The 13,371-nt window shown below is 41.8% G+C and overlaps 1 protein-coding gene across 1 annotated transcript in view; it reads right to left on the bottom strand.

Annotated features, from left to right (window-relative positions):
- The window catches only part of RIN2 (Ras and Rab interactor 2), a 143,730-nt gene that overhangs the window by 89,374 nt on the left and 40,985 nt on the right, over nucleotides 1-13,371 (bottom strand). The window contains exon 2 of the mRNA XM_063443685.1: nucleotides 12,573-12,644. Coding sequence (XP_063299755.1) covers nucleotides 12,573-12,620 — 48 coding nt within the window. The 5' untranslated portion in view covers nucleotides 12,621-12,644. The remainder of the gene's footprint in view (nucleotides 1-12,572; nucleotides 12,645-13,371) is intronic.

The following is a 13,371-nucleotide window of genomic DNA, read 5'->3' as shown; positions in this document are numbered from 1 at the left end:
CATGTATACTTGTAAAACGCAATTATACTTCACTGATATAGTCAATATGTTGGCAAGTGTCTGAGATATCCACGTATTTGAATGTCACTTAAGGGATACGCCAAGCACATTTGATTTTTTTACTCAATATACTAGATCTTGGAAAAAGTATTTCAATCCTCAACTAAGAGAAGTTAAAGGGACACTATAGTCACCAGAGCAAATACAGCTTAATGTGGTTGTTCTGGTGAGTATAACATGTCCCTGCAGGCTTTTTGCTGTAAACACTGCCTTTTCAGAGAAAATACAGTACTTACATTACAGCCTAGGAAGATCTCTAGTGGTCACTCCTCAGACAGCCAGTAGATGTGTTTCCGGGTACACATTGACGTTCAGTGACTCCACACTCTGCATGGAGACACTGAACTTTCCCCGTAGAGATTCACTGATGCAATGCATCTCTATGAGAAGATGCTGGTTGGCCAGGGTGGTGTTTGGCTTCCTTCCCCCCGCTCATTTCCTTGACTGAGATCATCAGAATTGACTATCTCAGACAATCCAATGCTTTCCTATGGGAAAGCACTGTGATTGGCTGAGATCATCAATCCAGTTGATGTCAGCCAAGGGGGAGGAGCGTGGGTGGAGCCAGCGCCGGTGGACCCAAGAGGCGTTGGAAGTAAGCTAAGTTATTACTAGATTCAAGGGGGGTCAGGAGGCAAAGTGGAGTTTTTAACGCTGTTACGCTGTTACTTCATGCACTGCATCTTCAATAAATCTGCCAATGCCTAGATCTTATTGCATTTTTTCACTTAAGAACTGGGGTTTGCCAGCTTCCAGATTTGCATCTTGGATTCCTACTATAGAAAATTGTGGACTCTCACTACCCATGAAACCAAATTTCTTACATTATAAAAATATAATTTACACAAACATGGATTTACTTGGACCGTCTTTCTGTGGTTTATTTTTATTTCACCAATTACATTTCAAAAACACTATAATCATCCCGTACATCGATTCTAGATATTTAAATGGCTTTGATATAATCGTATATCCCGTTAAATTTGGTCAATTCAAGAAATCGCATGTGACCAACGAACAAATTAAACGAGACAGATGAAGAGTGATTAGGTATTATTTTAAAATACCAGTTACAGTTGTTGGTTAGTCTTAAATATATATTCCAGATCAAGATGGATGCTGTTTATAAAGCTGAATTACTATAATATATAACGTTGTGTTTGCTTTCAGTAAGCTGTATATAGAAAAAACACAAATTGATTTATTTTTGCAAAGAAATATAACTATTTATAGATCAGAAAAGCCACAGTATATTCACGTTGTTTACGTTGTAAAATGTAAAGGAGTTCAAGTACGGTATATATTATAATGCTTAATTTAGAAAGCATCCACATATTTCACAGCACAGAACAAGGATTCTACAGATTGTATGAAACATATAATTCTTTAAAGGGATACTATAAATCACCAAAATAACTACAGCTTATTGTATTTGTTCTGGTGAGTATAAGAGTATAATCATTCCCTTTAGGTTTTTTTGAAGTAAACAGTGTGTTTTCAGAGAGAATCCAGTGTTTACATTATAGTCTAGTGATAACTTCACTGGCCACTACTTAGATGGCTGCTAGAGGTGCTTCCTGGGGCAGTCCTGCACAGTGAGCAGCACTGCCATTCAGTGTTTCCACCCTCTGCATGCAGACACTGAACTTTCCTCATAGAGATGCTGATTGGCCAGGGCTGTGTTTGACTTGTGCTGGCTTTGCCTCTGATCTGTCTCATTGACAGTCCAAGCCAATCCTATAGGGAAGCATTGTGATTGGCTCAGGCCATCACTTCTGATGATAATAGCAGACAGAGACAGTTCAGGGGCAGATGCAGCATCTCCAGACTTTATAAGTAAGATTTTACTATATTTAGGGAGGCAAAGGGGTGCAGTGGGACTAGATGGTGGTTTTAACACAATAGGGTCAGGTATACATGTTTGTGTCAATGACCCTATAGTATTCCTTTAACGGAATACAACAAATTATGGAATAAAATAGTATTCCTTACTTTAATTTTAGCCTGTCACGTCACAAAATCTTTGGATGCTAGATTTAGCCAAAAATGTATACATTTAAGGTGCTACTCAATTTGTTATGGTACAAAGTGACATCTTCATGTCTGCACTAGATTCGAGAACTACCGAAGTTGGCAAAATTTATTGCATTATTCAACCCTCTCACTCATATAAATCTCATAAAATGCATCCTTTATTGCAGATATTTGATATATGATAACTCAGCAAAAAGAGAAACGGTCCCATTGCCTAAATTATTTTTAAAGCCTGTTCTAAGTATAAAGAGGTCGAACACTCGGAACACAGACATGCCAGCATTCTAATTATTATTATTATTATTATTGCCATTTATATAGCGCCAACAGATTCCGTAGCGCTTTACAATATTTTGAGAGGGGGGGGATGTAACAATAAATAAGACAATTACAAGAAAACTTACAGGAATAATAGGTTGAAGAGGACCCTGCTCAAATGAGCTTACAGTCTATAGGAGGTGGGGTATTAGAAACATTAGGATAGGAAATATCAAGTAGGAGTGAAGCAGAGCTGGAGGAGAGAGCAAAGCACTATCCCATAGGGACAGGTATGTAAGGGAGAGATTACTCTGGGAGGCCATACGCTTTCCTGAAGAGATGGGATTTAAGGCCCTTCTTAAATGATTGAAGACTAGGGGAGAGTCTGATGGCAGTAGGCAAGTTATTCCATAGGAGAGGAGCCGCCCGTGAGAAGTCCTGCAAGCGTGAGTTGGCCGTACGGGTGCGAGCAGCGGTCAGGAGGTGGTCGCGGGCAGAGCGGAGGGTACGAGGAGGGGCATACCTCTGGATCAGTGAAGAGATATAAGAGGGGCTGGAATTGTTCAGTGCTTTAAATGTATGGGTTAGCACTTTGAATTGACTCCTATAGGATACAGGGAGCCAATGTAAGGACTGGCAGAGGGGCGAGGTGTGAGAGGACCGACTGGATAGGAAAATCAGTCTAGCTGCAGCATTCATTACAGACTGTAGCGGGGCAGTACGGCTTTTGGGGAGACCAATCAGGAGAGGGTTACAGTAATCCATGCGGGAAATTACTAGAGCATGGACAAGCTCCTTGGTAGCATCTTGCGTAAGAAAGGGGCGGATGCGGGCTATGTTTTTGAGTTGGAACCTACAGGACTTGGCAACAAACTGGATGTGAGACTCAAAGGTGAGACCAGAGTCAAGTATGACGCCAAGACAGCGCGCTTGTAGGGATGGACTTATGTGGATATCACTGACTTGAAGGGAGAGTGAGAGAGGAGGATCAGTATTAGGAGGAGGAAAGACAAGGAGTTCAGTTTTAGAGAGGTTAAGTTTGAGAAAGCGTGACGACATCCAGTCAGAGATGGAAGAGAGGCAAGCAGTGACACGTTGCAGGACGGCCGGGGAGAGGTCCGGTGAGGAGAGGTATATCTGAGTGTCATCAGCGTACAGGTGGTAGTTGAATCCAAAAGAGGCAATAAGTTTTCCAAGAGAGGCAGTATAAAGAGAAAATAGAAGGGGACCAAGGACAGAGCCTTGGGGAACTCCAACCGAGACAGGGCGAGGGGAGGAGGTATCCTTGGAAAAGGAGACACTAAATGAGCGTTGGGAGAGATAGGAGGAAAACCAAGAGAGGACAGAGTCACAGAGACCGAGTGATTGAAGAGTTTGAAGGAGGAGAGAATGATCAACTGTGTCAAAGGCAGCAGAGAGGTCAAGGAGAATTAATATGGAGTAGTGACCTTTGGATTTAGCGGAGATTAGGTCATTAGTCACTTTGATAAGAGCGGTCTCAGTAGAAGAGCGGTCTCTAATAAGAGATAAGAGCGGTCTCTAATAAGAAGACCATAGGAATATCAGCACTAGCTGCCTAGAGAAAATGTATTTTTAATGAAAAACATAGACTTTATTGGGTTAATTTCCTACGTTCATGTCGGGTAATAGCAAATCAGGATAAACATAAAACGAGAAGTGCACTGCAATATAAAATGATTATAAATCATATCCTATAGGTGTCTAAAATGCTGCCCATGGCCGGGCCACATTCCTGTATTAGATTTAGTTTGAGTCTGTGTATTTCTAAGTTTGAAGGCAGTGGTATAAACAGCTCACTAAATTCCGTGGCAACATTTCTAGCGTCTGTGTAAATTAGTAAAAAAAAAATGTATGCCTGGCAAAGCATTTAAGCAGAATAATTTATTGTGCAGGAAAGTGCCCCACCAGAAAGGCGGGGAAATAAAAATTCTCCACCAGGACACATCTATCATACCATGTGGTTCTGCTTTGCACTGCTCAGCAGCAAAATGAGAAACTTGCGAGAATCCAAGTTTTCCTTGGAAGAGAAATGGGAAAATTCTGCAAAGATTTGACAAAAATAGCAGGTGCTATATGAGCATGAGCCAAGAGGCATAAACGGACATAGCAACCCAGTAACAATATTGTGCTACCTGTACTATAGCAAAGGGCAGTTTATACCTTATTTGCCACCATGGTTAATTTGCCCACTCCGAACATAGAAAGTCTAGTTTATTTCAGGAGCTGTGCAGGGATAGCATCATAGGAGGGCAGGTTTTCTTCCATGGATAAATACGTTGCTGTTCCTTCTAACTAGTCTGTAGCACATAATTCTACCCTCTCTAACAAATGTTTTTGCAATTTCGGAATGGTTTGTGGTAAATTGCTGAAGGCTTGAAGTGTGAGCTGGTTCCTTAATCGCACAGATTTCTCTTTCCTGTTCCTCCGTAGCCCTCCTGATCATCAAGCAGTTGTTCTCGATTATAGCATAGTGCTGCCTCCGAGGCAACAATTTGCGACTTAAGTATAACAACAAATGCTCCTCTCTGTCTTTGTACTGGGAAAACACAGCCCCCACACCCACGACAGAGGCATCAGTCTGCAGAAGGAGTCAGGTGCCCTAAGTACGGGTTGCTTGCACAACATAGGACGAAGACCTGAAAAAGTCTTCTCTGCGTTACTGTCACACTGCACCATGTCTGGACTTCTTGCTTTAACCCCTTAAGGACCAAACTTCTGGAATAAAAGGGAATCATGACATGTCACACATGTCATGTGTCCTTAAGGGGTTAAAGGACCACTATAGGCTCCCAGACCACTTCAGCTTAACAAAGTGGTCTGGGTGCCAGGTCCATCAAGGATTAACCCTTTCTGTTGTAAACATAGCAGTTTCAGAGAAACTGCTATATTTACACTAGGGTTAATCCAGCCTCTAGTGGCTGTCTCATTGACAGCCGCTAGAGGCGCTTCCGCGCTTCTCACTGTGATTTTCATTGAGAATGCTTTCCTATGGACTGGCTGAATGCGTGCGCAGCTATTGCATGCGCATTCAGTCGATGACATCAGAAGAGGGAGGAGAGTACCAGTGCCGAGGGAGCCCGGGGCTAGAAAAAAGGTAAGGGATTAACCCCCTTCCTTCCCCTTCAAACGAGTTTGTTTTCCTGGCACTATAGTGGTCCTTTAAAACCTTAAGGACACAAGACATGTGTGACATGTCATGATTCCCTTTTATTCCAGAAGTTTGTTCCTTAAGGACACATGACATGTGTGACATGTCATGATTCTCTTTTATTCCAGATGTTTGGTCCTTAAGGGGTTAATGAGGTCTGTGAGGGGAGAAGCTCAAGTCACAAAATGTAGTATACGCCGTCTGTAATAGCCAACAATCTGCAGAAATGCCGTATCTTGCTTCTTGCTAAGTGGCTGAGGCCAATCCTGTATGGTTCCTACTTCGTTAATCTGGGGTTTCATTAACCCTCACCCAACAACGTAATCCAGATACTCTGCCAGACCATATAAAATATGGCGTATACTGCGCCCAAGTTTAATACGTACATACACCTCTGCGAGGGAAAGTTGGTAAAATACTTTTGATAAAGCCTCTGGAGAGGCGAAACGCGTCAAGTGGGACACCCCTCTCATTTGGACATTTATATTTATACTTTTATATGCCATATTTTACAATAAATAGTCTATTTTATTACATTTAGACATTTATCCTTTATTATTTTATTTTATTTGCTTTTGATGTCCTGCTGACTACCTGGTGCCATCATATCCTTAGGTGGGGATAGTACCACCCATGCTGTGATAACTAGAGCAGGTCTTGCTCTACAAATTGTAAGTACATTACTTTATCCTACTACCCTGGTTTTATAGTACTTACTACACTATCAGAGCGTTTCTTTCTTTTATCCCTATTTTGCATCTGGAGGAGCAGTACCACCTTTACCATCCTGTACCCTTAGACGGGGATTATACCGTCCACGCTGAACAAAGTAGAGCTCTTATATAGCTCTACCGTATGTGAGTGTTTTTCCTATAGTTACCCAGCACAAAGATTTGCAGTGTTATATACTGTATTGCACTATCATTTTTTTCTGTTTTATTACTCCGAGGTATTTTACCAACTTTCCCTCGCAGAGGTGTATGTACGTATTAAACTTGGGCGCAGTATACGCCATATTTGATATTTTCTGTTTCATCAATACACAAGGTTTGGGAATCCTTGTATTGTATACAGCAGCCCCCACTGTTATTTCACGTTATAGCGAGCGCCTATATACCCTGTTTTTTCTTTACACTCTGCCAGACCAATCAAACACTTGCTTGCCCAGCTTTTCTGAAGATTTCAAACACAGCCTCTACCTTCTGCAGATGAGAGTCCCAGGCTGTGCTATGAATTCGGACATCATCAAGGTACGCAGCTGCATGAGGTCTGAGAAGGGTGTCTGGAGCTCCATGAAGGCGAAAGTCCATCATCCTATAGTGAAACAAGCCACCTGGAGAAGCAAAGACAGTTTTCTTTTTCGCACACTCTGTTAGAGGTATCTGCCAATATGCTTTAGTCAAGTCCGGAATAGAAAGAAATCTGGCCTTTGCTAATCTCTATACCAGCTCATCCACACTTTGCATAGGATAAGCATCAAATATATTAACTTCATTCAGTCTTCTAAAGACAGAACCGTGTGGAGTCATCTGGCTTGGGCACCAAAATAATGGGACTAGACCAATTACTACGAGACTCTTCAATAACCACCAGCTCTAACATTTTCCTGACCGTGTCGCTTTTTGTTTCAGTTATGCAGTAGGGCTTAAGTTTAATAGTGACTCTAGGTTTCATTATTATCTTGTGAAAAATTTCACAAGTGCTACCTGGTATGGGGGTGAAGACATCCCTATTTCTTTCCACCATGCCATTAATGGGACCCTATAGGCATCCAAGCAACTTAAGCCTAATAAAGCAGTTTTGTTGCATAAATTATGCCCAAAGCAGTCTCCCTTCTCAGTTCTCTACCATTTAGGAGTTAAATCACTTTTGTTTCCATGCAGAAACATCAGATCTATATTTACAGGCAGTGTTTAGGAAGGCTGTGTAAGACATGTGCAAGGAGGTGATTGAACTCCTAAATGGCATAAAATTGAGAAATAAGACTGAAGCGGCATGATCTATACAGTAAAATCGTTTTATTAAGTTAAAGTAGTTTTAGTGACTATAGTTACCCTTTAACTTGGCCAGGTATCAGCTCAGCTACTGGCATCAATCATAATCCTGTGACAGTACGCATGTTCTCACAAAAAAATTAAAACAAACAGCAAAATAAAAACGATACCATCATATTCCCTGCTGCTTCTGCTAAAATACTACAGGAAGAAGTCGCTCTTTCACTTATTAGATTTGATAAATGAAACTGCTCAATAATTTGATATTAGCCACATGACAGCTGCTCTGTTTTCATCGCATTCACAAACCTGGTCAGAGTTTCACAAACAAAACTGTGTGCATCCATCTATGGATAAGTCAAGTGCGCATGTGTACAGCTCTCCACTTATTAATGGCTGCTAATTAATATAAATAATAATATTTTTTAAAATCATTAGCTGACACTCTCAACATATAGGAGGCCATCCGGCTAACCCTTCCCTGTACTCCATTGCAGAGTGTTGAGCCAGGAGGTGGTAGAGCCAGGTGCTGGTCCCCATTCCAACAGATTGCAAGAGTTCCCACCTTACACTACCATAAGGCAGACGTCAATATGATCTGAAAGTATATGTTCAGCGAGACAGTATAGCGAGAGAAAGGAAATAGAAAAATAAATGAGTGGAAAATTAGTTAAAACATATCTGGAGAAAGAATTGAAATATCTCTGGAGGTATATACATAACACAGTGAGGAAAAATAAATACTGGTGGGAAAATAATAAGACGGGCAGTGGGATGAGAATATACAAGGTCTGTGTTTCATGGAGAAACAAAGAGAAGTAAGGGGGCATTAAAATGTTGCCCCCTCCCTGAAACCAAATTCCTGGGTTGGTGTTCCCCACCACTTTTTTCACACTGTCAGATAGCACTTTCAATTTGTACAAATCAGGTAAATATAATGTTGTCTCAAACACTATTTTAAAAACATTTAACCCTTTAAGGACCAAACTTCTGGAATGAAAGGGGATCCTGACATGTCACACATGTCATGTGTCCTTAAGGGGTTAAAGGGAAATCAACCATTTATCCTACATTAATTATATACAATAGACATACAATCCTTTTTTAAGGATGAGTGAAAACGAAACAGCACTGTCAATCTGTCATAAACAAGGACTTGTAATATTCTACAGAATGTCGAGCACATGATGCTGTGAATGGAATGCTAAATTTAACCTGTTGTATGCCAGAATGTGGAATAAAGAAGCAGACCTGGTGGGTCAGAAAAAATTGGGCGCCCCCTTGTGGGGATCTATGCATATGTACAGAGGGTAAAGCGTAACCTTTAATGAATGCTGTATAAAAAGGTATAGTGACCTATGATGAGATCGCAAATAAGCGATAAACAAAAAGAAAAAAATATAAAACAAATATATGGGAGGTTATACTAGAGAAAAATATCACACACACGTTGGATGAGGTGGAGTGTACCCAAATTCAGTTCCCTGGAGGACACTTCAATGATCCCCCCAACGTGAAAAAATAATTCTCAAGTGCACTAGTAACTCGGATTCAGTAATATTGTGTAGCACCCCCCAGTCGGTACCCAAAAATCGAATCCACCAAACCGGGGTCAATGCGGGTACATGGAGTAGCAAATGGCCTGCGTACTCAGGAGAGGGCTATAGCAATGGGAATAGCTAAACGAGATTTATATACTAAGTGATAACACACTGTCCAAAATAAATACAGTGTAGCTGAGACAGTGATCTGGTTGTTTATAGCCTAACCTCCAGTGGCAAGGGGAACGGAACTGTGGGAGAGAGAGAATAAAACTGTTCTGAACAAAATTCCCCACCTCAACCCCCTACGTCCCTTCAGCCTTGCTGCCTTGGGGGTGACTGTCTCACAATCCAGACTACTAGTATATCTCGTGGAGTCAAACCTTCATTGCTAACTAGAACTTTGCCTCAAGCAAAGCAATAGAGAAAAACAGAAAAAGGTGTTTAAATAATGTGATAACGCACTGTCCAGGATATATACAATGTTGCTGTGACAGTGATCAGGTAATCAGAGCCTAGCCTCCAGTGGCCTAGGGAACAGAACTGTGGGAGAGAGAGAATCAACTGTGCTGTACAGAGTTCCCCACCCCAGCCCCATACGTCCTTTCCCTCTTACTGCCTCTAAGGTGACTATCTCATAAATCAGCTTGCCAGTATCACTCGTGGAAAACACCCTTAATTTCTAACTGAATCTTTGCCGAGAGCAAAGGCACTGGATAACCTCCCTGCCTGCCTGACACGTGTTTCGGCGCCTCTATCTGCGCCTTCTTCGGAGGCTTAGCCAAAATGGTATGCGAGCTCAGGGGGCTCCTTAAATAGCCCATAACCTATGGGCGTGTACTAAAGTGTCCGCGCCAAAAATGGCTGGATTCAGACAAGCCTCTCCCCCTCATGACGTGCTGTGATGTGATTGGGTTATGATAATGAGGCCTGATTAACCCCTCAAGTGCCCACCCCATATCGTGAAGAAAATGGGATCGTGATGGGGGAAATCGTAGGACCAATAGTAGTAACTCCTATGTTAGGATAAACCCAAGGTTCAGTACGGCAATAGGTAAAGTGGCTGCTGTGACTGCTATGAGTCACAGTGTTGCAGCGTGAAGGGAGGGAAAGGTGGACATAACACTACCGTTTGGCCCAGTCACTTACTGGCTAGCGTGAGCCGTTAGTAAGTATTATATTAGCGTTGGGACCAGGGCAGTGGTAACCACACGGCGCATCCACTGGGGTAGACAGCCAGGTGGAATTACCGATGACTGTCTATTGGGTCCGTGGATGTCCCTCTCCCTATAATTGCAGATATAGAGTGAATTCACGCATGTGGGGGGGTGCTTGCCTGTATGCGCAGAGGATTAAGATGGACCCCTGATGCTACAGAAAAGGATGAGCATACCAAATGGAAATAATAATAACGATAACTAAAGTATATACAGTCATAATAAAGAAAAAATATGTACATATATGGTTTGATCCTAAAATGATGATCTTGGTGTGGTTTATTTGTCAATAAAGGGAGTAAATGTGAATCCCTCATTTAATCCATTGGGGGCCAAAGTTTTAAATCTGTAGATCCAGAAGCACTCTCTTTTGAGCAACATCTGATCCAAGTCCCCTCCTCTACGGCCTACAGTCACCTTTTCAATACCTGCGAACCTCACTCCCTTGGAATCACCAGAGTGTTGGCTTCTTATGTGTCTTGCCACAGGGGTATCCCTCAGATTTCTCGCGGAGTGTATATGCTCCATAATGCGTCTCTTGAAGGGGCGGATTGTTTTGCCCACATACCTGAGACCGCACGTGCATATCAGGAGATATACTATTCCTTTGGTGCAGCAATTAAAAAATTGCTTAACACTGCAGGTTATTTGATCACATGAGTCCTTGAGATGTTTGGAGTCTCTACAGATGTAGCTGCATGCCACACACTTGCCACATTTGTACGTGCCCTGTAAAGATAGCCAGTTGCCCCCGGATTTCCCAGAGGATAAATGGCTTGGTACCAGTGTCTCCTTAAGGTTTTTCCCTCGCCTTGCTGTAAGGGATACATAGGGGGTGACTGCACCTTTGAAGTGGGGATCTTGTGATATCAGTGGCCAAAACCTCCCTAATATCTTTTTCGCCTGATCCCAGCCTGAGTCGAAATTCGCAATACAGCGGATCGGCGCTTGCTCATTGAGAGTCACTTTGTCTTGAAGAAGGTCCGATCTATCGCTGTGTAGGGCCCTCTGGTAAGCCTGCTTCAGACAGCGATTAGGATAACCCCTTTCCTTAAACCTAAGTCTGAGGACTTTGGCCTGAGTAATGAACTCCTCCAGGTTTGAACAGTTCCGCCTGAGTCGGAGATACTGTCCTACAGGAATACCTCTCTTTAATGTAGTCGGGTGATGACTTTCCCATCTCAGCATAGTGTTGGTGGATGTAGGTTTCCTGTATAGGGTTGTTTCAATTGTGTGCTCAGGGGAAGTACTAAATGTGCAGTCAAGGAAGTTCAGGGAAGAGCCTCCTATCTCCATTGTGAACCTCAGATTGAGGTCATTGGAGTTTAGGCTCTCCACAAACAGTGTGAAGAGATCCCTTGTGCCCGTCCAGACCACTAGGACGTCATCTATGTATCTCTTCCACATACCGATGAATTGGGTGTAAGCGCTGTTGGAGTCCCTAAAGACCACATTCTCCTCCCACCACCCCAGGTGCAGGTTGGCATATGATGGAGCACAAGACGTGCCCATAGCTGTTCCCTGCACCTGGTGGTAGTACTGGCCATCAAACAGGAAGAAGTTATGGGACAGGACAAATTGTAGCAAGTCCAGTACGAAGGATGTGTGACGTTGATGTCTGGAGCCACGGGTCTCCAAATAATGCTTAGTGTGTCTTATTCCAAGAGAGTGTGGAATCGAAGAGTACAACGCCTCCACATCCAAGCTGCACAGGATGGCATCTTTAGGAAGGGTAATGGATGCTAGGTATTTGAGGGTATCTTTGGTATCCTTAAGATACGATGGTAGTTTCTCTACGTAGGGACGAAGGATCTTATCAATATAGATGCTTGCTTTACATGTTAGGTTATTGGAGCCGGACACAATGCCAGAATGTGGCACTCAACAGGTTAAATATCAGCTTTACTGGTACTTTTGCAACCTGTGTAGTTCCAGCAACACAGTACACAAGTTCAGCACTCATAGTTTTAAAACATTGTTCCAATCACATCATTGTCCAAAATAGCTCATAATTTCACTTGATTTTTAAACGCTGTTCCCAGCCAAATATATAAGCTTTGCTGGATAACTTCAAACATATTGGAAACACAAACCATTCGTCCATGAAAGCTTTGTAAACATGCTGGAATAGTAGGAATATGAACTAACGGAGACACAGATGAAATGCTTAAATCCTCACCACAACAGCTGACCGCAGTCTCTGCGGGGATAATCTCTTGAAAAAACGCCAAAAGATTCATAGGAAGAAAAATAGTAAAAAAAATATATATATATAATTTTTTCATGTTATTGGTCTTACCTTAAAAAAGCTCCCTCGATCTTCCAGCAGAGACATTTCCATTGTCATCTTTGCACCGCTATCCCAGCACTTCTGAGAGTAAAGACATTTTAATGGTTAGTCCAGTATGTAAGGAAATTCCTCCGCAAACCACAAAAACAGTCACAACACGCACTCTGCCAAGACCTTTTCCGTCAACAGAGCTAAGCCATTCGTTTTCCACCAGAGACATACAATTTTTCATCTCGTTTGTCCATGTTTGTTAGGTGCACAGAAAGCAGCTATTAACTCTTCAAGAATTCTTAATATCAGTCACTGGTCTTTGACAGGGGAAAATGCTGCAGGACGTCTGTTTATGTTTTTAAGTACGGTTTTAGGTTTTTTTTTTTGTTTGTTTTTTTCTTTCGATTTAAAGAGACAAATCTCTTCTGTGAGATTCTCTTTATAAAGGATCTGAAACCCAGAAGGTTGGAGAAAATATTTTCTTTGAAAACTCTTTTTTTTTCCTGCTTTGTTTAAACTAGGGTGGATCTGTTCAGAATTCCAGAGCAAATCTGTTAAGAGTTTAAATGCAGGTTTTAGAGATTATTGTAAGCACCCCCACTGGACAGCAACATTCAATGTGATAACAGATATAAAGCAATTGGCTAATCTACTCTGCCCATTTCCCTGTCCAAAAAACAAACAAACTACAAAACAACTCAATATTTGTCGATATTTATTAACCATATTAGGGCTTATTTATACAACATTTTTATAGTTCTTATTTCATTATGTATTTACAGAACAAGAAATGTGTACAAACAAATTACAAATGTTA

Source organism: Pelobates fuscus, chromosome 2, assembly GCF_036172605.1.
Source record: "Pelobates fuscus isolate aPelFus1 chromosome 2, aPelFus1.pri, whole genome shotgun sequence".
NCBI lineage: Eukaryota > Metazoa > Chordata > Amphibia > Anura > Pelobatidae > Pelobates > Pelobates fuscus.
Note: the sequence above shows the minus strand (reverse complement) of the source record. Positions and strands in the feature narration are given on the sequence as shown.